The sequence below is a fragment of the Mustela putorius genome, unplaced genomic scaffold (genome assembly GCF_011764305.1).
Source record: "Mustela putorius furo isolate JIRA1106 unplaced genomic scaffold, ASM1176430v1.1 tig00000228_pilon_pilon_pilon, whole genome shotgun sequence".
Lineage (NCBI taxonomy): Eukaryota > Metazoa > Chordata > Mammalia > Carnivora > Mustelidae > Mustela > Mustela putorius.
In genome coordinates, this window is record NW_025421322.1 from 22,075,203 (window position 1) to 22,101,301 (window position 26,099).

Here is a 26,099-nt window from a genome sequence, read left to right on the forward strand (position 1 = left end):
ACAGATATAAACGATATAGAAAATAGATGAAGACCATTTAAAAAAAGAAAAACAAAAAAAAACCCTCTAAATCTCACCACCGATTCCTTCCTTTTCTGAACATCTGCTTCTTCCTACTTCAAAGATACTGCACTCTTCAGTGTCATAAAAACACCTGACAAATTACTTGATGGTGAAGCACCATCAGGTTCTGTGGTAACCTTTCTGGAAAGAGTTAGAAAATGCCATCTGGGAATGAGGCTGTGGTGGGCGTTCACACTTCATATTTCTTGGGTAGCATTTTATTCTGGTCCCTCCAACCTCCCGCTGGATGCTTTTCTCCATGTTGGTGACCTTGCTGAATTGATCTGGTTTAGGTTGGGGGCCTCCTTTTCTTCCAGAGCACCTAGAATTGTTTCCAGATGCTTCGGCTCCATAGGCAGAGTCTGCAGAGGCTTAAATCATTAAAAAGTTTAAGGCCCCGACAGCCCTGGGCCTTCCAGAAAACCCACACATGGCCAATGTTACTGGAGCGACCCTGGCCCAGAAACTATAACAGGCCTTTTACCCATGTCGTTCTGTTATTTCTTCAACTTGTTTTCCAGATGAATGCAGCTGGAGCTCAGGGCAGTTAAGTAACTTAGTAAAGACTGGGTATCCAGGCCTGGATAAAACACAAGTATCAAAGATGAATCATCTTTGAAGATTCTGGTTGTATCTTCTCAGGCTGAGTGTAATGGATAGTGGAAAAAAATTGTCTGTATTATTTGGAGAAATATAATGTAGTTCATCGTTTAGAAAAAAAAAAAGAAGAGTGAAGCTGCTGTTCAGCCAAGGGTCCTCTGAGACCCAACCAGTGTTTTCTATGTCATCATTCTATCCTTTAGATGAGCAATTCCAAGGTAATAAATGTTCTGTCCTGGTGAAGAGTTTTGTGGAAAAGGTGCCTGTCCAAACTGCCTTCTGTAAACTAGAGATAGGAATCAATGAGGGGCAAGCTGGGTTTTTGGTGTTGGTAATTTCATTTAGCTCTTCATTGGCATGACATCTCTGGATGGGAGATGGTCGAGAGAGGAGAGTCAGGGGTGTTCCAGAGTTCATCTGTCCGTATTTCTTTCTTTGTTTGTTTTTTTTTTTAAGATTTTATTTATTTATTTGACAGACATAGATCCAAGTAGGCAGAGAGGCAGGCAGAGAGAGAGAGGAGGGAGCAGGCTCCCTGCTGAGCAGAGAGCCTGACGTGGGGCTCCATCCCAGGACCCTGGGATCATGACCTGAGCCAAAGGCAGAGTCTTTAACTGACTGAGCCACCCAGGGTGCCCCAGAGTATTTCTGACTTGAATCTTCCAGTTAGTAACAATGGAACCTTGGGCAAATTTACTTTGTGTGATCCTGTTTTCTCATCTGTAAAATGGAAATAATTCTAACAGCTCTCTCATAGTGTTGCTGTGAGAATAGAATGATACAAATCATGCAAGTGCTTAGCAGAGGGCCTGGCACAGAGTTTCCCTCAATAAATGTTCATCAATTGTTACTTTCATTTATTGTTTTCATCAACATCCACAACATCAGATGCCTTAGTGGGGAGGCATCGATATCACGTTGATGGGCTCACCTTTGCTGGTCTTACGCAGTATCTTATCCATACTCTGTGCCGAATGCACACATGTTAAATCCATCAACATGGAGGTGCTCTTATGAGGCCTTTGGATTTATGCCAACAATTCCAAAAGATCTAGAACAGAGTCACAAAATGGTTTTCATTGACTTTTATAGGTGCAGTATTCCATTTCCTGGACAAAATAAATTTGTTTTTAGACCTTTGCCCTTATGGTATGGTTTAGTCTCTGAAAAACATACCCTTTGTCTTGAGTTCTATCACTAACAGTGAAGGTTCTGGTCTTTGGAATGTACCCAGCTATTATTTAATGATGCATAGAGAAGAAGAAAACATTATTTGACCTACTGTCTGTTTATTACCTTTGTGTTTCTGACACTGAGACACAGAAGATGCAGAAACCTATGCCATCGCGATGTCATGTTTTGATTTTCTTCTTTTCTGCTATCTTTTCTAGGGTGACTTTTGTCCTTCTTCCTTGTCTCTTTCCCATCCTCTCCTCCTTTCAATCAATTAAGTTAGTGTAATTGGGTTCTAACCTTGTGAATGTGAAGTGTTTTGTTTTAGTAGTACCAGTTAATAGGACTTTATACCCTAAAACCAATTTCCTGTTTTCATATCCTCTACTTAATGTTGTCGGTGCTCAGGAAGTAATTATTTTAGTTCTCTGACTCACTGCTGTTACTGCCCTTTGAAGAGTTGAGGATCCCAAGCACCTCGCTCTGTCCTTATGTGCCACAGGCACTTAAAAACAATTGCTTAATGTTCTTGAATCAAGGACTTCTGCTGCTTGGGGAAACAGGGCTCTTTCAACTCCTGCATTCCTTTAGGATGGTTTGAGATGGGTAATTACGACCTTAAGTATAGCTCAGGTTAAAAAAAAAAAAATAGCTTTAATCTGTTGTAGTTAGTTCTCAGTGTGTGTTTTCCACCAAACACATGATTAAAAAGCATGATATCAGTATTTTTTAGTCTTGCCAGTTTTTAAAATCTGCAGCCTACCAAGCGACATGGGTTGCTTGGACTCTGAAGGGTGGTGAATTAGCAGGAACAGGGAAGCCAAAGGCCGCAAAGCCTTCCCTGGACACTGAGACAACGGAAGGCTTTGGGCTTGTTGGCAGTGGAGGTGTAGCACTTGCATATGCACATTTTATTTGCCTTTTAGAAACCCTAAATCTGAGGACTAGATCGTGACCTGTTTAGTCTTGAGGTTTGGTCAGTACGCTTGTCAATGTCTTGTCAATGTCAATACAGTATTTGCAGGGGGGAAATGGTCCTTTTAGGACGCAGTAAAGGGAGATGAGAAAGCAAACGAGAGGAAATGGAGTGAGGAGTAGGATAGAGTGACAGCCTGGATGGTCCCCGAACGATCCTTCACCCACCAGGGTGCCCTGGGGGAAGGAGTGAACCACACCAACCTCTGCTGTGTGGAGGACCATTGAGGGATGCTTATCAGGGTAGCTGCTGAGGGTCTCCTGTCTTCAGGGTGACCTGGAGGACCTTTTAGCTTCAGCACCAGTATGGTGCCCCCACCTCATTCTCCTCATGGCAATAGCATTATCTTTCCTCTCCCCCCCCCCCCGTTAAGCCCTCTTTTAACTCTGCCGAGTTACTTATGTAATCCCAGATCCAAGATCACCTTTAAGAAGGTTTGATGGAGGTGCCTGGGTGCCTGAGTGGCTCAGTCAGTTGAGTGTCGGACTCCTGATATGGGCTCAGGTCATGATCTCGGAGTCCTGGGATCAAGTGCCCCCCCCCCAAGTTGGGTGGCTCTGCACTCAGTGGGGAGTGTGTTTGAGATTCTCTCTCTCCCTCTGACTCACCCTTCCCCCCAACTCACACTCTCTCAAAAAAATAAAAAAATCTTTAAAAAAAATTAAAGAATATATAAAAGTTTAAAGGTTTGATGAAATGCCATCCAGAGAGCAGTTGGTGACTGCACATTCTCTCCCCAAACCCCCAAACCCCCTCCCCATCACACTGCTGGGTTCAGTGGGCTTGTTTCATGATGCCTATTGTGTTATGTCATTTGCCAGCAAACGTTTCAAGGATGAATGAAAGTATGTGACCTTCTTCAATCCGACTAGATAAGTAGCTTAAAATGTCTTTTATATTCAGCTGAATTTACAGGTTTCAAGATGATAGATTTTTATATTCATGTTTAGATTCTATGTGTCAGTGGTGGAGAAGCCAATTTCCCCTCTTGTAGATAATCACTTTCAAGGTCTCTTTGTGTTTGCCGAAGTCGTCCAAAAACTTATAAGAGAAAAATGTAGCCACGTTGTCTACAAAAAGAATCTATGTATGTCACACTATTATAACATTTCTCCCATGCTTTCTGAAAAGGAAAACCACACAGCAAATCAGGATCTCTTTTCTTTTACCAAGTATTGACAACATTGTGAGCTTAGTGCTTCTAGAACCCCCACTTTCCTAAGCAATTAGGTCCTCTTGAATTTACAGCTTTCTGACTGTGCCTGCTTTTACTCTTATTTTTATGTCTGATTTAATACGAAGCCAAGTCAAGCCCCTTGGGAATGCTACCCATATGAGAGGAAAGTCTTCATAAGTCCCAGAAATTATAAATTGAATGGATAAATAATTATCACTTTTCAATTATAACTATAATTGAAAGAGCACAACTAGAAAAAACAGATACTGAATGTCAGCTTTGAATATTCTGTCTTACTTATTCCTGGTTAGAGGTTCATAGTCTCAAGGAGCAAAGAACAAAATTTGTCAAATTGTTTGTATCCCAATATTTACTTTAAATAAAAGCTCTGTACAGTGTTGGGACCTGAGAAGTAAAGAATTGGAACAACCTCAAGTTTTAGAGCCACCAGTTACCTTCCCCTAAATGGTTTTCCTTTCCTTCTCTTTAATGTTTTTCCTCCTGAGTTTAGATTATCTCTTCTGTGTTTACCAAAGAGTAAGTCGCCTATGTAGCAAGTGGCTTTTGGATTTAATATAGTGAATGTCATGTTAAAGTGTAGGAGGAACCAGTGCTTTTCTCTCTCTGGAATATAAACTGTCCTGTCATTTAGCCATTGTTTCTTTCTTGAGACTTTACATGTGTAATTTATGACCGAAGGCTAAAGTCAATCTTTAGGAGTCTAAGAACAAGAAGACTTAAATCACTAGATTTCAGACAATATTCCAAATCTCTCACATCCATTATCCCATTTTTTCCTTCACAGCAAAGCCATGAAAAGTTGAAAGTTTAGTAAGTTGCCTAAAGCACTCTGCTAGTCAGGTTGGCAGAACTGAGATCAAAACTGAGGTCACTGAACTCTAGAACCTTCACTTTTTATTGGGTAATATTAGTTTCTAAAAGTTACTCAGCCGAAGAGAGTGTGTAATGGTTTATTGTTTCATTCTTATATGTTAAGAATGTTGATTGTTTCATTCTTATATGAAGCAATGTCTCTTTTAGCAGTTTTTGGTTTTTGAAAGGAGGAGCAGATAATTTGTCATATTCCAGCCACCGTGCTAAGAGAGAGAACTGCATGGTGTGCGAAATTTAGTAGGTGCTCACATTGCTGCATAAATGAATGGAAGCCATGTGTCAACTGATCGTTGCTATAATATGGCTGTCTACCTGTGCTCATCAACATTTTGTGATTACATTTATCTCCGGTATACCTAAGGCTATGCTCACAAACAAAGCAAATGCTTGAAATTCAGTGTTTATGTCATCCAACTTTTAATGAGAGAGAGAGAGGGGAAAAAAAAAAAACCCTTTTAAAAGCCAAGTAATTTATTGAAAACAATGCAGGTGACACATGCAATTGTCACTTTTCTATTCTGAGAGGAGAATTGGACTCCATCTGTTCCAGCCACACAGCTGGAGGATGAACACACGGAGACCTTCGTTTTCACAGAGTGTGGCTGCTCCTCGGGCGTGAAAATCCAAATGAGCCCTTGAAAATGGAAGTGGGGCATTAAATATCGTGTGTCATAAAACTGAATTCCCATAAGCCAAATGGCATCATCATCAGTACAGGAGGGTAATTGTAAAAATAACAACAGTGCTTGTAAAATAATAGAGGTCTAATTTTTTGAGTTCTTACAGTCCACTTGGCATTATGCTTATCAAGTGTGGTCTACTGTCTCGTCCAACTTTTGTTTTCCCTGATTCGGTCGGTCACATTTAAGGTCATTTGCAGGATTGGAGAGGGAATAGGATGAATAAAGACTATTTGAATTTAACCCATTCATCTCAGATGCCAGATTTACCCTCTGAGCTGTAGGTAGTGGGGAGTTGGGGAGGTGTAGAACGGAGCACAGGTATGACTTCAACTCTAGGTCTCGGTATTTAAAGCCTGAGGAGACGAAATTGGCAGCCAAATTTCTACTTCAATTAAAAATACTTTTTTTTTAAGATTTTTTTTATTTATTTGACAGAGAGCACAAGCACGCAGAGAGGCAGGCAGAGGGGGAGGGAGAAGCAGGCTCTCCGCTGAGCAGACAGCCCGATGTGGGGCTCAATCCCAGGACCCTGGGATCATGACCCGAGCCGAAGGCAGTGGCTTTAACCCACTGAGCCACCTAGGCGCCCCCAAAATACTTTTAAAAGTACTTTTGGCCATTCTGGAATTTGGTTGGATTTAGAGTGTTTTTCTGTATTTATTTATACCAGAGCCAGTGTTTTGTATATGTCACACTCCAAAGAGAAAACAATAGGCATTAATAAATGTATACAGAAGTGTGTATTTTCAGGTTGTAATTTAAGGTACTGTTGCCTAAGTCAACCTGAGGACTTAAAAGATCTCAATACACTCAGAAAAGTTTGCCAGAAATAACTTCTCTACAAAATTTTATTAAAACAGCATTGTTGAATGTAGGGATAAAGTAAACTTATTATTAAAATTTGACATGGGGAGATGCAGAGGAGAAGGGAGTTGGGGGAATTTGGAGGGGGAGATGAACCATGCGAGACTGTGGACTCTGAAAAACAATCTGAGGGTTTTGGAGGGGTGGGGAGCGGAAGGTTGTGTGAGCCCGGTGGTGGGTATTATGGAGGGCACGTATTGCATGGAGCACTGGGTGTAGTGCATAAACAATGAATTATGGAACACTGAAAAGAAATTTAAAAAATAAATAAAAATTAAAAAAGAATTTGACTATCCACAAAAGAACCACTATTTGTAGATATCATATCCAAGTGTAATTGGCTAATCTCTTGGTCCAGGATGCATTCAGCATCTCCTGAATCCAAGAATGACATCATTTATTAAGAAGAATGGCGTCATTTATTAAGAACATTGCAGAACTACCACTGAATTAAGTGTATTTGTCTTGGTGGCCCAAATCATGCGTTTAGCCAAAGTGACTAGTCACCATTTAAAGATAGTGAAACAACCATAAGAATCACTAAGTTAAAAGTTAGCAGGGGACTCTCATGACCACATAAAGCCATGATCACTGCCCCAGAGAGCCTAGAGCTGAGTGGACAAGGCAGAGAAGTGAACAGACAATGCAGGCTCCATGTGGTAGGTGCTCAGTGGGAGGTTGCAAAGAGGCTCAGACAACACCAGGAAGAGTATGACTTTAGATCGGGAGTGAAGTCAGGCAACTTCCCCCAAGGAATGGGTTAGCAATTTTTTTTTATGATTATTTATTTATTTATTTGACAGAGAGAGAGAGAGATCACAAGTAGGCAGAGAGGCAGGCAGAGAGAGAAGGGGAAGCGGGCTCCCTGCCGAACAGAGAGCCTGATGTGGGGCTCGATCCCAGGACCCTGGGATCATGACCTGAGCCGAAGGCAGGGGCTTTAACCCACTGAGCCACCCCGGTGCCCCTGGTTAGCAAATTTTTAAAGTGCACGGCACGTGGAAAGCTCCTGGAATGGTGTGTGGACCACAAGCTCATGTGGCATCTGGAGAACTACACTCTTTCCAAAGACTTTTGCCCCTGCTGGAGAGAGTCTCCTAGCTGCGGTGCTCTGTGGCCAGGACACGAGACATGCCTGTCTGTTGTGTCTCCTTCCCAGTGTCCAACAAGCACCCATTCGTGGACAGCAACCTTCTCTACCAGTTCAGAATGAACTTCCGGCGGAGACGCAGACTGATGGAGCTGCTCAATGAAAAATCGCCCTCGTCTCAGGAAACTCATGACAGCCCCTTCTGCCTGAGGAAGCAGAGCCATGACAATCGGAAATCTACCAGTTTTATGTCCGGTATGTCAGTTTCATTGTGTATGTGATCACGTGCGTTTGTCTTTTGAGAACTAGTGATGCCTCACCTTTGTGAAAGGCTGTTCTCCAGCACCTTTTTATTTATTCATAACCAAAAAGTATGGGGCGGGGTGGGGGAACCCAGCATGACCATATTGTTCCTGGGCAGTCCATTTAGATGTCATGAAAACATAGTTATATCAAATTATGTTTTTTCGTGATAGAGATTTTCTTAAACCCTCACGCTACCTTATTTACTTTTCATTTGTAAACAATTCTTGCATATCATTAATGATCCAGTTTTCTAAATCAGAGCACTGACAAGCTCTATGTTTTAATGGTGAATAGGACTTGTGAGGGCATATTCAACTAAAAGACTACTGATTGTCAACCTGGCATGAAGGGGTGACCCAGAACAAAGACAAATTGTGAAAAGCAAGCAGAGGAGCTCATAAAGCCGAGGACATCACATGGAAGGTCACACAGCCCCATATTTACAGTGACCCCTGCCAGAAATGACACTGACAGAGGTCCGCAAAGATAACCCCGCTCACCTGGAAAAGGTTAACTTGAGGTGCCCTTCTTCGGAAGAAGCAGGAATGCTTAAATGGCTATCTTCAACCCCTCTGAAAATTTGGTATGGATTAACCCGAGAAACTGGTTGGTCTAAGGTTTGCACGATCTGGGCTTTGCCTGAAACTCAGGGCACAGTGAAAATGTGTGTCTTGGTTACTTACGGCAGGAGGCAGTGAGAACTCTTGCAGCCATATTGACACCTTCCTGTGCCTCCTGGCACTGAGCTAAGCTTGCTTGCGTAGTTTTCCTCTTTAATTCTCTCTATACCCTCAGAGGAAGGACTTTTCTTATTCCCATTTTGTGGGTGGAGAAACTGAGGCATGGAGCAGTGGAGGGGTTTACCCAAGGTTACAGAGCTAGAAAAGGGTGGACAGAGCTGGATCTCACGCCAGTTCTGTCTTAACGCCAGTGCTTCTGCCCCAACCCCCCTCATCCTGCAGACAGAACTAGGGCGGCAGGAAGAAGGAAGCAAGAGCCCCGCAGGGAAAGTGAGGACTCGCAGCCGCTCCGGGGCCCCGTCTGTGCTCAGACACCCCAGCCGTGTGTCCCCTTCGGGCTGCAGCCTTCTGCCAATGCACAGTGACTCTTGCCATTCTCTTCTAGCACTAAGCTCTGCCTGTGTCTTGTGGTCCCGATAGAACCTGAAAGTGACAGTGATGAAAAGGAGGACAGAGGGGACGTGGTCACCACAAAAGCCAGCATTTGTTTGTTTCCCACGTTCCAGGCACTAAGCGGGGACTCTCCGCGGCTTCTGTCACTTGACCGTACACCCTCCTCTCTCCTCTCCCTTGCTGAGAGCCACACACTCTGTGGCAAAGAGGACCAGACCCGACTGCTGCCCCACATACACTTTCAGAGCTGAATACATGGTCTTGTGTTTTAATCTCCCTCTTCCATGGCTCTGGGTGATTAGTGACTTCATATTAAATCAGGAGGCTTTATTATTACTGTGACTCCGAGAAGTGTCAAGCCGGGAGGTAATTTACATCCTTCCAGGACTGCTCAGCACAGGCTCGGTCATTCTTGAAACAACATTTTATGCGCCTGAGTACATTCCCATTCGTCACATAATCCACTCTTCCTACCGATCCCGTGGGTTCGCATTATTCCCACTTCACAGCTGGGCAAGTAGAGGCTCCAAGAACTGAAAGGAGTGGCAGGCTGCAGTTGAAATTCTTGCCCGCCTTTCTTTCTTTCTTCCTCTCTCTCTCTCTCTCTCTCTCTTTGTTTCCTTTTTTAGATTATTTATTTATTTGAGAGAGAGCGAGCTCACAAGCAGGGGGCAGGGACAGAGGGAGAAGCAGGCTCCCCTCTGAGCAGGGAGCCCAAGGCGGGACACGATCCCAGCGCCCAGGATCAGAACCCGAGCCGAAGGCCCCCGCTTAACCGACGGAACCCCCTACCCCCCCCAGGTGCCCAAATTCTTGCTTTTCTGACTCCAAGGCCAGGGTGCCCTTTCCTGACCTGCTGGCCTGGCCAAGCGCGGGGGAGGGGAGGCGAGCTCCCCCGTGACCCGCCGTGTTTCCCGCCCGCACAGTCAGCCCCAGCAAGGAGATCAAGATCGTGTCTGCCGTGCGGAGGAGTAGCATGAGCAGCTGCGGCAGCAGCGGCTACTTCAGCAGCAGCCCCACCCTGAGCGGCAGCCCCCCGGTGCTCTGCAACCCCAAGTCCGGTGAGTGGCCGAAAGGCAGCCCCGTTTCTGGCGGTGACTGGGGCGCGGGGGCGGGTGTGCAGGCGGGGTCCCTCTGGGGCAGCAGATTCTCAGCTGGGGTTGGGGGAGACTCCTGAGTGGGAATCTGGTGCCAGCATCCCCTCGAACGGAAGGGAAACGTGGAGGTTTGGGCAGAGGGAGGGTCAGGCAGCCCCCTGACTGCAGGGGGAGTTCTGGAGTCTGGGTGGCCCTTCAGAGTTGTCCCAGCTTGGGGTGACATGGCCAGGCCTGTCAACCCTCATTTTTGAGCATTCATTCGATGTCAGCTGCCCTTGGGGAGGAGGGCAGGAATTTGGGCAAGGCAGCTCTTTTCAGAGGCGGTTGGGAAGACAGTGGAAGATATCCACAGTCCGGGCATCTGGGAGAAGCCCCACACTCCTAAGAGGGTTTGAGCAGATGCAAAGATCTTTTGAGTCCCAGCAGCCCCCAAAGAAGAGGCACAGATCTGTGCAAATCCTGTGCTCTCTGAAAATGACTCCTGGTGCCTTGCATTTCTGATCCTACTCATCGAACTCCATGGCCTTTACATTCCAGAAAGAAAAGTCTAGGTAGGCACAAAGATGGGTGATGAGCTCGTGCTTAAAAACATTTCTTCCTTGACCTCGTCAGTTCTTTTTTTTTTTAAAGATTTTATTTATTTATTTGACGGAGATGCGGGGCTCGATCCCAGGACCCTGAGATCATGACCTGGGCTGAAGGCAGAGGCTTTAACCCACTGAGCCACCCAGGCGACCCAGACCCTGTTGGTTCTTCAGCCCACAGATTCCTGTAACTCCCAGATACAGGAGGCTTCTCACTGCCCCTTACCCACCGCTCTGCCAGGGTTAGATTGCGTGGTCCATCGTGCCAATAATCACTGCCTTGAAAACACCCTCAACACCCTTTTTTTCACGCCCTGTCCAGTATATCACCTTTAGGGAAGGACCTTTGTTCCTTTGGCTCATGTTGTTCTCTCATCACCACATTTGGAGATATAAAGACGAAAGATCATGACCCCTTCCCTCAGTGAACCCATCATCTCTCTGGTTGGAGGGGGGGAGAGAATATACATGTTAATAAGGACAAATAGATATTGATCAAAGGGCTTTAGGAGAAACTGTTATGTAAGGATGTTATCTAGGCAAATGGGTATTTTACCTAATCTAACCTTTTTTTGCTTCCTTCTGGAGGGTTAGCTGGAAGAGTAAAATCATAATGAATGAAGAAACTGGCTTCCACACTGACTCTGGCTAGAAAATCATTGAGCCCCCATGTGTTTTCCAATGAACAAGCACTGCTGATAAGGTAGAAGGAGAAAAGGAGAACCGTATTCTTAGAAATAGGCTTTTTGAAGCCTAGATCGAAATCTGACAGGTGTAACCTAGAGTTAGAAGCAGTAGACTTCAATTTCAGAAAAGGGTTAGCAAGGCTAAAGCCATTTTTTTTTCTTGCTTGCATTTGCATACAATGGTAGAGTCAGAGCGAAGTGTTAATTACTTAAATGAACTACACATCCACCTTTCCTGGGTGGGTTTGCCCTGTTTCCTTTCTCTTCCCCCCTTGGCTCAAAGGGAAAGTATGCTGATAAGGAGGCAATAAAGAAAGGTCAGGTTGCCTTTTTTGGGTCTCCATTGTGGTTGTCTCAATTGTCTTAACTGTGCTTCATAAATCCTACGTCTTACCCATATTCTGACAAGCTTCTCCCTCACTCTTGGGAGGGTTCCCAGGGTGCAGTGAGCTCATGTGTGATTTTTTTTTTTCTCAAGCAGATAAGCAGGGTTTCACAGTAAGGCATTTCAAATTAATCATTATATTTACATCTGGATGTATTTTTTTTTTTAGTACTGTGTATAAATACCCTAAGCCAGCCAAAAAAAAAAAAAAAAAAAAAAAAAAAAAAAGGCGCTACCAGATAATCCCGTGATTGGTGTTCTTGTAATGAGCAAATAACTTCCAAAGGACACAAAAAGAGAAAGCTAAAGGATAATTCCACGGGCTTCAAGATTTCTATAGTTTTCAACAGAAGAAAGGGCAAGTGTATTAAAATATTTTAATTTATTTTATTTTCTTAGTATGGTGGTCAAATATCACAGTATAGTGTGATTTAAAACCACGACGAGCTGTGATCTCACACCTGTTAGAATGGCTGTTGTCAAAAAGACAAGAAATAACAAGTGTTGGCAAGGATGTGGAGAAAAGCGCACCCTCGTGCGCTGTTGGTGGGAAGGCCAATGGGTGCAGCCACCATGGGAAGTAGTACGAGGGGTCCTCAGGAAACTAGCAGAACCATCATATAATCCAGTAAGTCTGCTGCTGGGTATTTATCCAAAGGTAGGAAATGGAAGCTTGAAAGGTTATCCACATGTCCACGTTCATCACAGCCTTATTTACAAAAAGCCAAGACACAGAAACGACCCAAGGGTCGATGGCTAGACGAATGGATGAAGAAGACGAGGGATATGACACAACTGCATATCGTTCAGTCATTAAAAAACAATAAAAAAGGAAATCCTTCCATTTGCAACCACCTGGGTAGATTTTGAGAGCCTTATGCGACATGACAAATATGTGGTCTCACTTATATATGGAATGAAAATGGGAAAAAAACAAAAACCACCCAAACTCACAGATCCAGGGAACAGATTGGTCATTGCCAGAGGAGCGGGTGAAGATGCGCAAACAATACAAATTTCCCATTAGAAAATAAGTATGTCCCGGGGTGTGATATACAGCATGACCCCTATAGTTCGTACTACTGTATTGTCCATTTCAGAGTTGCTAAGAAAATAAATCTTAAAGGTTATCACAAGAAAACAAAAGGTTGTAACTAGGTGAGTTCATAGGTGTTAACTGGACTTATTGTGGTGATGGTTTGCCAAAAATATATACATATATTGAACCTGCTGTAACCTGAGACTAATATAGTTTTAGATGTCAATTATAGCTCAGTAAAAAGAAAGATTATGTATATTAAAGAAGTGGACAGTAATATTACAGTAATAATATAGTAACATCATGGTACTATTACAGTAATAATAAATATTACAGTACAGTGTGCTTTCTGTATCCAAATTCATACACCCAGAAGTGGTTTTGGGGAGGAGGCGGGGGGACTTGTCTGATAGGAAATTTAAAAGTCTGAGTTCTCAACCGTGGACCTCTTCTCTTATCTCCTGTTCATCTGAGAGGTTCTTTTCTTTGATACTCGACCTGCTTCCTCTTTTGGGGAGAATGTAAATTCATGTTCTCTTTTATGAGCTTTATAAAAGCAACCAGTCATCTCAGCCACCTGTCCTCTCAACGAGAAGCACTTCATGGCCTTTGACAGAGAGAGGGTCTGTTAGGGCCATGCTTCCTGGTGGTTCATTGAGGTCTTGCCCTGTGCTGCCTTATCTTTTTCTGCTGTACCCTTGTTCCAGGACTGGCCCCTGACCTCTGAATGCTGCCAGCCAAGGGAACTGAAGGCTGGCACTTTGCCAGGTTAGGGGCTTGGCCTTGGCCCCTCATGTGTCTTTGGGATACCCAAGGTCATGATCTCTGTCTAACTAGGTAAGGAAGCTCCCTGGGTCCCCATTTGCTGGCTTCTCTGGATGTCCAGAGCAGCCCCCCTCAAGTTCTTAGTGAGCCCAGGATGGATGGAGACATTCATTACAGCGTATTGTTCTAATTGTTTTCTTTTATTGTTAGGGTTGGTGTTAATCTCTTACTGTGACTCATTTCTACAATAAACTTGATCATGAATACATACACAGAGGAAAAAATGTAGTATCTCTAGGGCTCAGTCCTATCCGTGCCTTCCAGCACCCACTGGGGGTCTTGGAATGTGTCCCCCACAGATAAGGAGGGACTAGGGTATTGGCAGAATTTTTGGCCGCCTGCAAGTCAGGGATTGGCTGCTGGCTTTGCCATCTTCCTGGGCAACAGTGGCGAGCTGATAAGAACAGACGTCTTAGGAGGACAACTCACCACTGCCTTTTGGAGTTTCTGAGCCCATCCTTCTGCTCATGGAGAAAGAGAGCATGGGAGGACCCATGTCGCAGTGGCTGCTGGGCCTTGGTATCCAGTGCCCAAGTTTGAATCTTGATTCTGCTACCCCTGAGGGCTGAGATCCTGGACAAAGCTATTTAACTTTTCTAAACCTCTGGTGTCTCACTAATAAAATAGGGATAATGTGGAACCTAGCTAGATAGCTTTTGTGATGACTAAATGAGATAATATATTTGGAGCACCTAGCATAGAGCCTAGCACACGCTGAATATGCTTAACATTCCTCTAGCATCATTCCTCAGGGCAAGAGGCAGTGAGCGTGTCCATGTAGTCCAGGGTATTGATCAGGAAATAACTAAAGCTTCCATGAGCGAGATGAGATGTGTGCCGTATGTTGTGGGGGGTAGCTCTTGAAACATGGCTATGGGACTGCTGGAGTCAAGTCTCTCTCTTAACCTTGTCCTGTTGAATACCTGTCAGGATTCAAAAGAAAGAAGCGTGAGCACTAGGAAACTTTTTCTTGATAGAAAAATATCAACGCACGCCTGTGCCATTTCTTCTTTCCAGAAGTCTCTAAGTTGGGCTTAGGGTTAATTGTCCTGCTCATGTTTTCTGTCTCTGTTTGGCTAGAAAGGTACACTGTGAAGTGGGGATCCTTGCCATGCTTGTTTGTGGACGGTCACATACGAGGCATTCAGTAAAGATCCGCTACATGAATGAACAAGCGAGCAGAAGGGTTTTCACCTTGACCTTGTGTCTGTCTTACAGTGTTGAAGAGACCTGTAACTTCGGAGGAACTCCTGACTCCTGGGGCTCCGTACGCAAGGAAGACATTCACGGTAGGCTTCTCATTTGGGTTTTTCTCATGCTTTCTCTCTGTGCCCTGTCAATGTGTCAGTGAATCAGTGTGTAGCTTAGGGACAGAATTGAAAACCTTCTAATTTCCCTTTTGTTTTGGCATTATTATGAGAATAGATTTTCTTGACCCTTGGGCACTAAAATGCATTAGGACTTGACATAAATTATGATTAATACAGCATTTTAAACTCTTTTTGATGTGCCCTTAAGAAAAGGTTTCCACTATATACTTAGTCTGATATAATTACAGACTTTAAGGCAAATGGCATTGCAAATAATGCCAATAATTCCTTCTGTGTTACATTTAATCCCAAAATTCATTTAAGACATTACAGGAGTCTTTAGGGGAGAAAAGAAAACTATGGGATAATCTGTTCTACCACAAGTAATGGTGCTTTTGACAATGCTGAGCATGTCTTGAGTTATACAAGCCCTGGATTTTGGAGCACTGCGTACCTGTGAGCCCCTCCTGGCCACTGGCCCCTTCTTGGAGGTCCTCCAGGCTTCCTTCTAGAACTACCAGCCCCACTGGGTTTGTTTAAACAGAATCAAAGCGCTTTGCTTGACAGAACCTCACGCTCTCTCCATTCCCTGCCTCTTTCTCTCAGTCTCTGCACAAAACCACATGAACGTGCCCTTGAAGGCACTTCTACTCTTCCTTCAGTCTTCTAACTTTGGGGGGCACCTGGATGGCTCAGTTGGTTAAGAGTCTGCCTTCAGCTCAGCTCATGATCCCACGCGCCTGGAATCGAGCCCCGCATCAGGCTCCCTGCTCAGCAGAGAGTCTGCTTCTCCCTTTCTCTCTCCCTCTGCCTCTCCCCCTGCTCCTGCTTCTGCTTGCACTCTCTCTCTCTTTCTCGAATATTTGTCAAGGCCTGCCTCACATTCTGGGCACCGAGGAGTTGAAATAAAGATGGGGTCAGTCCTAACCCATCAATATGAAAAAAATGCATTGGAAATATGTCTGTAAAAGATAAACTATATTTTGGAAGTGAATTAGGTATAAGGAACTAGTAACCAGCAAAACCTAAAGCCAATGGAAGGTCTAAACTTTTTTTTGAGAATGTTCACCAAAATTGCACTTGCTTTCCTGCCTTGCATCATTCTCAAGCATACGAGAAACAGTTGATTATATTTGTAAGTATTTCTCTTTGTTTTAAATGTAAATGCCCTCATTGCTAGTAATTGTGAACGTGTGTCTTCTGCATTTTAGTTGGGGTATGTATTAGAGACATGTCTGGGAGCTGTCCAGGGAATGTAACTGTCAAGTGTAATGATTCTATAGGAAAAGGCACCCTCTAGTTTCGAACACTTTTGGAACAGCCCCTCCTTGTAAATTGTAAACTTTAAGTACTTATTCACTTACTTTTCTTGGTAGACAAAGTTGTGTTTCAAAAAAGCTGAAACTCCTCATATTCCGCACCGTTGGTAATTTAAACTGTTCCTTTGGACTTCACGGATATAACAAGATCACCAGGAAAGTATCATTGGATCCAGGGGAAAAAGAATAAATTTGGAACAGAACTTGGGTCTAGAGAGAAATTTCAACCATGTTTTCACGATCTTCTAAATTTTCCATTGGAGTCTGATATTAAATTGCATAGCAGCCCAAGAAAGAGGCGATCTGCTGGTTACGTACTGATGAGTACAACTCACAGCGGAAGCTTCTTTCTGCCAAAAAGGTATTTTCTTGACCCTCCCACCCTTTCTACATTGATATGCCTGTGTTTGGGAAGAAGCAAACTGTCGTATTCTCCCACAAGGTTCAGATAGAACAGAGGAGAGAGATGTCAGGACGTGCACCTTAATCCTGGGCTGGTTTTCTTTCTCTTGGAAGGACAGACAAATTGCTAGAGACCATCTGCCGATTACTCATTGTGGTTTTCCTCTCCAGATTGTCGGTGACGCCGTGGGTTGGGGCTTTGTGGTACGAGGAAGTAAGCCATGCCACATCCAGGCCGTGGACCCCAGTGGCCCAGCAGCAGCAGCGGGAATGAAGGTACCTCCAAGTGGGCAATGTCTGAACACCTCTAGCCTCGTTTCGTTGTTTGTTTCCATCTGTACGTTCCCTCCCTGAGTGGTTTGGTCCCATTTTGGTCAAGTTTCCTTTACCCTTTCTGAAGAGGGTTGAAGTGAAGCCAAGAGTGTATGATGTGGCCACCAGGAGGAAAAGGTTTCCTGTCACTCTGATGGGGCCTCATTGGTTTCCGGCCTTTGCTTGGTTGGTCTCATCTCTCCCCTCCACCAGTACTGAGTTTGAACAAAAAATAGTAGCTTTTTTTGATCAAGTCTTTTTTTTTTTAAGACTTTTATTTATTTATTTGACCCAGAGAGGGAGAGTATAAGCAGGGGGAGAGGCAGGGAGAGGGAGAGGGAGAAGCAGGCTCCCCACTGAGCAAGGATCCCAGTGCAGGGCTCGATCCCAGGACTCTGGGATCATGACCTGAGCTGAAGGCAGATGCTTAACTGACTGAGCCACCCAAATGCCCCACTTTTTGCTCAAGTCTTATATGATAACTCTACTGCTTTGGTTCTATACTTCGTATAGAACTTTGGGGGCATTTATGCAGTCAGTGGAACATGCTTAGACCATGGGAGGCAGCAAGCAGTGAGAAGAAGAAAACAGAAGTCATGGGATTTGGAAGAGGAGATCTGGGATTCGCATTTTGGTTCTGCTAATTTCTAGATCTTTGACATTGAACAAGTCCTATAACTACCTCAGAACCCGTTTTATCCTTTCTCAAATAATATATTTCCTTCTGCTGTTAAATATGTGGAAACTCTTTATAAGGTGCAGAGAATGACACAAACATCAAACAAATTGAATGAATTGTGGAAGATTTTTGAAAATAACTTTCGATATTTTATGGTACTAAAATAATACATATAAAGTCAAGAAAGTCTAGAAAATACAACAAAAGAAAATGTAGAGAATGCCAGCAGAAGAAAATGATAATTGCTTGTAATCTTTCATAACTCAGATGTAACCACTATTTACATTAACTTTTTTTTTTAAGATTTTATTTCTTTATTTGACAGACAGAGATCACAAGTAGTCAGAGAGGCAGGCGGGGGGTGGGGCGGGGGAAGCAGGCTCCCTGCTGAGCAGAGAGCCCAATGCAGGGCTCGATCCCAGGACCCTGGGATCATGGCCCAAGCTGAAGCCAGAGGCTTTAACCTACTGAGCCACCCAGGCCCCCCTACATTAACTTTAAACAGCTTTATTGGGGTGTGATTGACATACAGTAAAGCATAGTCCTGTACACGTTTAACTTCTATCTTCCGACTTCTTATATTATGTATATACATATACACACATACATCTATATGTAAGGATATGTGTGTGTGTGTGTGTGTGTGTGTGTGTGTGTTGGTTTCTTTAAGCTTTTTAAATGGGAGTATAATTAAGTACAATGTTACATTAGTTCCAGCTGGACAGCATCCTGATTTGACAATTCTATAGATGACTCGGGGCTCACCTGGGTAAGGGTAGTCACCATCTGGCACATTGTTTTTATTTACACAGAAATATCATATAAGAAGTTGCTGAGAGCATTGGTTTTCTATTTCAAAACACCTTTACCTGGGCTGCCTGGATGGCTAGGTCAGTTAAGCACCTGACCCTTGGTTTCAGCTCAGGTCATGATCTTGTGGTTGTGGGATCAAACCCCGCGTCAGGCTCTATAGTCAGTGCGGTGTCAGCTTCAGATTCTCTCTCCCTGTCCCTCATCCTCCTTCTCACTCTCTCTCAAATAAATAAAATCTTTAAAAAAAAAAAAAAAAAAACAGAAAACACCTTTACCTATCGCAGTTTTCTTCTGTCATCTGTAAAATATTTCTCAGAGGATATTTATGTCTTGATTATCTGGGCCTGTGGGAGGATGCAGAAGGCTTGAAAGCTACAGATCTCTGCTCATTTCTTCAGCACTCTCATCGTCTCCCATGGTCAGTCCTTTTCCTGGACCAGTAAACCAGTCAAGTGATAGGCATGGCTTGGGTCTTCACAGCTCTGATGTCCAACACTTACCCTCCACCGATGTGCCCACTGGAAAAGAAATCGGGGCAGCAGAGACCAGCTCAAGGGTACACAGACCACCGATTACTGCTGGTCTGGGTAATCAGTGCTGTAGGATTAGGGGTTGACTCTATGCCCTGATCGGAACACCGTCATTCACGCAGGGAAGCCTGGGCTCACCAGGTGCTGTGCTCTGGCTGAGTTGCAGAAGCCTTGTTGGCCAAGTCCGTCTGTGTGACAGGCCCTTCCTCCCTCCTCCATCCGCAGCGGGCACAGCACCAAAGAAACTCAGAGCAGGGAAGTTGGCCGGGAGCAGAAAGGGCGAGCATTTGTATCTGTGCCGAGGCTGAATTTGTCATTTTCTAATGGGACTCTTGGCCGGGGGAAGAGTTTTATATTTTATTTCCATAGTAAAGCACCTAGTAGAAATTATTTTTGGCAGAATGCTTCAGTGTTAAGCATGTGCTCACTCACATAGGGCTTTGACCTAAAGCATGTTTGCTTTGGGGAAAGTGATGGACGTACGCTGCAGTCGAAGACCTTGTTGTGCTTGGCCATGTAATTGATTGTAGTCTGTCTTTATTGATTAACATGAATTACTGTTCTAGGCATTGTCGATCGGTCCATTCATTAAGTCCTTAGTGTATATACCCTGATAAGTGGGTAACCTGATAGGTTTTTTTCCAACATCATAAGCTACTATTTCATATGGTTTATAGTCTCAGTTTCTCCAGGGGTGTACAATGGTTTTCATATGTTTCTAGAACAATGCAGGATTTATTAGAGCAGCATTTCCAAAGTTGTATTATACAGCTCTCTGGTCCAGCAAAATATACTGACCTGAGGTTCTGTGATCAAAATTAATTAGTTAATTAATTAATTAAAAGAGAGAGAGGGTGTGCATACATGCCCACAAGCTGTGGGGAGTGGGGAGGCAGAGGGGGAGAGAGAGAATCTTAAGCAGACTCGATGCCCAGTGCAAAGGTTCCATCTCTCAACCCCGAGATCATGACCTGAGCTGAAATCGAGTTGGACACTTACCTGACTGAGCTGCCCAGGGAACCCTGTAATTAAAATTATTTCAAACTGTTGTGCACTTTAATGCCCTTTCAGAAATTCACAAAGCATGTTGGCGTATTAAAGATTCTGGTAAGTCCAGAAGGCAAAAAAACTTGTTTAAATTGTCTAACACAGTGTTTTATCATTTAATAGAAACACTCAAATGAAATCTTAGGATTGTTAAGATATGGCATTAAAACTGTTCAAAGAGGGGCACCTGGGTGGCTCAATCAGTTTCGCATCTGACTCTTAATTTCAGCTCAGGTCCTGAGACTGAGCCCCACGTCGGGCTCTGCGCTGAGCATGGAGCTTGCTTAAGATTCTGTCTCTCACTCTCCCTCTGCCTCCTCCCCCTGCTCTCACTGTCTCTCTTAAAAACAAAAATAAGAACAAAACCAAAAAAAAAATGTTCAAAGAAACTGCTTTTGGTCAAACTGTGTATTGAGATGAATATATAGAGATATATTTTTGAATTGTATTGCTGGTTGAATGAAAAAGACAGAGACTACCATGCCCTTCCACATTGATAGAATTTAACTGTGTATATTCATTTTAATTACTTAGCACATTATTTTTCTCGAAGAAAACATTGAACTATTTCCTATTTTACCATATTTACTTGCCCTCGAATAACTTCACTCATATAAAAATCCGTTCCTATAATCCAGTTCCAGAGGCTCGTGTCCACTGACCTGTCACATTGCTGCTGCCCTTTACCCTTGTTCAGGAAAACTGCAGGGTGGTGTGTCTGGTGGTGCTGAGCCCTGGGAGGGTAGGCGGTTGGGACAGCAGCCCACGGGAGCTTACCCGCTGACCTGCGTAATGATTGACCTGCTTGGTCTGGGCGGTAGGAATGATCCAAAGCTCTGGCCAGAAGCCTCGTTTAGCACCTCTGACTGGCAGAAGCTGACCCAGGATAGTATAAAGAGCCTCGCTCTGTGTTCAGGGTCACTGTCTCCGTGGAACGCCAGCCTCACCCCTCAAGTCACGGTCCTGGTTTTCTCCAGCTTTCTGATGTGGACAGAGCCTTGCGCCGGAGCCTTTGTGACCACGGCTACTGAATTTCACTACTTGACTTGCCAAAACAGAGATCATTTTGTAGCTAAGTTTCTCATGGGTACCATTTCTCTCTCTTATGTCAACTTTCTGTGGGGATCGGAAAGTTTTAAGATGTGGGCCACCAGCATATGGACAGGACAGACCCCAGACTGAAGAAACTGAGGGCCATTTGCCCCTGTTAATGCTTCTAGACCTTCCCAGACCCAAAGGAGAGCTCCTTGCCCGGTTTAAATGGCATCCTTAATCCATCCTGCGAGGAGACCTTCATGTTTGTATTAAAATTTACTTCTCTAGAATAGAGTTCTTCTAGAGTTCTAGAATCTAGAATAGACATTCTCTAGACTGTCTAGAAGATCTTCAGAGAACAGGTATCCTTCAGGAGAATGATAGGGTCTGCTGAAATTCTAGATTGGAGTAGAGACATCTGAGATCTTTGTGTCTGGGCTACCTAGCCCCGTGGCCCCATAGCTCTCAGGCCTCCCCGTCTACACTGCTGACTGAGGCAGACAGGGCTGGGTCAGACAACTGGACTGCAAAGTGGGGCATCCCAGTTGAGAAGGAATGAGAGACAGGGCCGGGAGCCTACAAACGTGTAGAGCAGGGAAAGTTGCAGCCTGACCTCCGCTGTAAATGCAATGGAATTTTAGATGTTTCAGTCAATTATTCGACTTCTATATGATCTCAAGCTTGTTTGTCCAGTGTGTCTTTAGTCTGGTTTCTCCCCTTCCCTTCTGATGACTTGCTCTCCATGCTGTAGGAAAATGTTTGTTCCCAGAGACCTAAAAGGAAATGATGTTACAAGCGGCCCCAGACTATAACCTTATTTTTAGTTTTGTCTGAATCAAGATGCTCTTAAAAAAAAAAAAAGAGAGAGAGAGAGAGAGAACAATTAGTTGCATCTTTTCTAAGATGTTCTGTCTCATACGACTCCTCTCCTCATTCCCGTGCCTTAAAAAACAGCCATAGGAGTCATTAAAATTTGCACTTGATCTAGCATCTTTGCATTTGGAGTTGTTTTCCTTCTGATGGTTCTTTTGCTTAAAAAATGAAAACTGTAAAGTCACTGGGCATTACAACTCCACAGTGTAGCATGAAATATGGGAATCATCAAAAGCTTAGTCAACCGTTCAGCATTCAGTACATTTTTTAAAAAGATTGTATTTATTTATTTGACCCAGAGAGTGCACGAGAAGGCAGAAGGGCAGAGGGAGAGGGAGAAGCAGACTCCCCACTGTGCAGGGAGCCTGATGTGGGGCTTGATCCCAGAACTCCCGATCATGACCTGAGCAGAAGGCAGACGCTTAACCAGCTAACCCATCCAGGCTCCCCCAGCATTGAGTACATTTTCAATTAGAAGAGGTTGTTTGCTACATTTTCTTTTTGACAACTCTTCATTCACCTTTTAGGAATTCCAGAACAGTAGACTGTGGTTTCTTTCAAGGCAAAAGGGGGAGTGTATTCTGTGTGCCTGACCCTGCACCATACTAGGCCTTTTCTGTACCTAAGGCCATTTAATACCAACATCTGAATACTAAAATCCTAGACAAAGAAATGGTTCCAGGAGGAATAATTCTATTTCTTCCTTATTTTCTTCTACTTTGAAAGGAATTAAAGTGTCTTCCATAAGACTGCAGGCCACAGTCGAATGGCCATCACTTAAACATGGATTCACATCATAACCTTGAATGACATCCTTTTTTTTTTTTTTTTAATCACATCAAGTCAAAACCCATTTCTGGACCACATTGTCTATCATAACTTTATTTTGCATGATTCTCTAGTGGCTGTTCTCCACTGTAGACAGGGGAGAATTTTTACATTTCACAAATACATCATGCTTGTGTCTTCATCTGCCCACAAATAAATCTAATCAAGTGGCTCTGGCACTTAAAATCCTCTAATGGCTCCCCAATACAATGAGAATAAGGTCCAGATGTCTTCCCGTGGACTGCAGTGTCCATGATCTGGACCCTGCTGAGAATAACATTACCTTCCTACCCTGTTTTGCTTATATAAGACTCCATTGGCCGTGCTGGTGTCCCTCCCAAGTACCAAGTTTTCCTGCCTAAGGCTGGATGACAGGCTCTGCTATTGTCATCAAAGTCTCAGATTAAAGGTCAGTCTTTCAGAGGAGCTTCCGTTAAAAACCCTGGGATAGTCTCCCTGTCTCCCTCCAGTCACTCTTTACCATTATTACTGTGTCTTAGGTTTTTAAGGCATAGTATTTATCAGAATCTGATAATAGTACTTACATGTTTATTATCTGTCTCTAGTAGCTCCATAAATGTAGGGACCTTGTCTGTCTTAACTACTATGTTCCCAGTACTTAACACAATTCCTAGCATTTAGTAAGTGCTGGAAACAATTTTTGAATGATCCAATGAATCTGTGCTTCCATAGAAAGGCTGAAAAGTTCACCCATTGAACACCTATATTGCGTCCCCACACATGTCATATGCATTCTCTCTTTTATTGTTCTTCCAACTTTTGAAAGTGGAAGGGAAGCGTTCTTCCGACGTCGTGAATGGGGAAACTGAGACCCAGTGAATCTCTTTCCCCAAGGCACCCTGTCTGTGAACATCAGAACTAGATTCAAGCCTGGTCTCACTGCCCAAAGCCCTACTAATGTTTCCTACTGCATTATTTCATAAAAAGAAAACCCACGAGGCAGAGTTAAATAGATGATACATCCCAATAAAACCTTGAACTCTTGCAAATTACTCGGGGATGCATGACCTTTGATATCTCCTGTGGGAAGAATTTGTATTTAATTCAAATGAATTATGAGGACAGTCACATGTTCACCTGTGCTGGCTTAAAGATCACATAAATAATTTTTATTCTTGGCACCAACCTCTCACTTGGGTCAGCTCTAGATCTTACTGGGTCACCCAAGTGAAAGAGGCAGAATATTTGTCCGTGTTAGTTTAATCACCTTCTTTCAGGGTAAACCATTCAGCCTTCACACTGTGAAGAAATTTGAGCCGTATTTACAAATAAGGCACAAAAGCTATCCTTGCTCTTTTCTGGAAAGTTTCTTTTTTTCTGGTGGGGATAATTAAATCCTGTGAGAAACAGTATTCAAGTTTTTATGCAACCCGTGCCAACAGTCGGGAGGGATTTCAAGACTCCTGGCTTCTTCTCGTGTTTCCTGCTGTGATGAATTGATGGATGTGGACTTATGGGGCCTCTTTTCTCTTTGTTTGTTTCTTTGCATGTTTATATAGAAACAGAGCTATCTGACTCAGAGTAAGGCAAGCATGGTCATTGTGTTCTTTTTTTACGCTTTCAGAAATTCCTATTTCTTATATGGAAGGAAAAAAAGTAAAAATCCTGCTTTTTGGACTTTCTTCCTCATAGCAACAAACCTAGATCTCTCATGGACTTTTCCTTCTGAACCAAGAGAGGCCAGGTTGGGCAAACCATCCGAAGTTTCTAATTAATTTAGCCAAGACAATTTGAGCATTCAAGTAGCAAATTGTGGGATCATGGTCAACACAGATGAAAAAAAAATGCTTTCTGTTAACTGTGTTAAAGGTAGTTCTTTTCCAGTTGAGTTCAGGAAATTCATGCGTGGGAATAAAAGGTGATGTCTTATGCAGCATGCTATGAGTCTAGCCATCTTGTCCCTTAGTTGATGGAAAGCAGTAGGGTTAGTGTCCCTTTGCTCATCATTAGGCGTGAACTAGCGTTGGGGAAGAAAAGACCACTTTGCGGGGCGGGGGGGGGGGTTCCCTGCCTGCACAAGAGGCCACTTCTCAGGGCCTCAGCTCAGAACCCTTAGCTGCTCTGTGCCCTTCCTTAACAGAAGGTGGTCTTCACGTCCACCTCTGACAGCCTTCCAGAAGACAGGGCAACTCGGCACAGTTCTTTGTTAAGTCGGTATTAGTCACCTACCACACACTAGACGCTATGTCAGGTCTTCATGGGATTTTCAGTCTAGAGAAGAGAGACATTAATCAAGTAATTCCACTCTTCAATATATAATTATAAGCAGATGAGAACTATGAAGAAAAGGACTGGAGTTTCTCATCTTGGTAGGGTGGTGGGAAGAATGACAGGAACACTTCCCTCAGGAAAAATGCTTGAGCTGAGGTCTACAGAGGGGAGAGAAGTCAACTAAGCCTGAGTGTGTCTGTGCACGTTGTGTGTGTGTGTGTGTGTGTGTGTGTGCATTCTGTGCACATGTGTGTTATATACACACATGCATGCACACAAACATACACACAAAGGGTTTATTCCATATAGAAGAAACCCAGAAAAGGATCATGGTTCCTCAGAAGACAAGAATGGAAGCCATGGCTAGACTATAGTGTGAAGAGAATTCTGGAAGGAGAGGTAGCAACGAGATAGGGTAGAGTGTTTCTCAACTTACTTATTATTATCTTTCCCGAAGGAGACTTTTTAAGACATTTTTCCCCCTAGTCATCCCTCCCATGAAGTTTGGATAACACAGATACACTGTATTCCTGTTTATGTACACATGCGTGTGTGTGTACGTGTGTGTGTACACGTGTATATGATTTGTACATAAAAAGAGGAAGAAGATTTTTTCACACTCCCTTTTGGGGCAGTTTTTCACCTTTGGGGGCTAAGTCACACCTAATGAGAATGCATGAGTTAGGGAAGGAAGCTCAGGTGCTTTATAAAATTGTGTTAAATTGAATTGTAATGGTCATATAACCAAATATGCAGCTTTTAAGTGTATAGTTTGATAAACCTTGTCAAATGTACGCACTTGTATAACAACCTTCAGAACAAAGACCATTTCCAGCATTCCAGAAAGTTCCCTCATGCCTCACTGTTATGATTTCTGTCACCAGAAATTAGTTCAGGTTTTTAGAGTCAGATAGATTCCTGGCTGCACGCCTCATGTCTCTGTGATGTTTAGCAAATTATTTCATTTCTCTGGGCCTTTTTCTCATCTTGTAAATGAGGAAAGATGTGGAGTCTTCCTCACAGGGTTGGTGAGGGAGGCATGCTGTCCTGCCCCCTTCCCCACAGTGTGAATACGCGGGCATCTCTAAGAGGCGTCTGATGGGAACAGGCTTAGAGCATAAGCCTGATGATTATTACTTCAGGC

The 26,099-nt window shown here is 43.6% G+C and overlaps 1 protein-coding gene across 2 annotated transcripts in view; it reads left to right on the top strand.

Annotated features, from left to right (window-relative positions):
* Positions 1-26,099, top strand: part of DEPTOR (DEP domain containing MTOR interacting protein) — a 131,232-nt gene that overhangs the window by 80,746 nt on the left and 24,387 nt on the right. For both annotated transcript variants that reach the window (XM_045078079.1, XM_045078078.1), the window contains exons 5-8: positions 7,590-7,775; positions 9,886-10,020; positions 14,794-14,864; positions 16,778-16,882. In XM_045078079.1, coding sequence (XP_044934014.1) covers positions 7,590-7,775; positions 9,886-10,020; positions 14,794-14,864; positions 16,778-16,882 — 497 coding nt within the window. The remainder of the gene's footprint in view (positions 1-7,589; positions 7,776-9,885; positions 10,021-14,793; positions 14,865-16,777; positions 16,883-26,099) is intronic.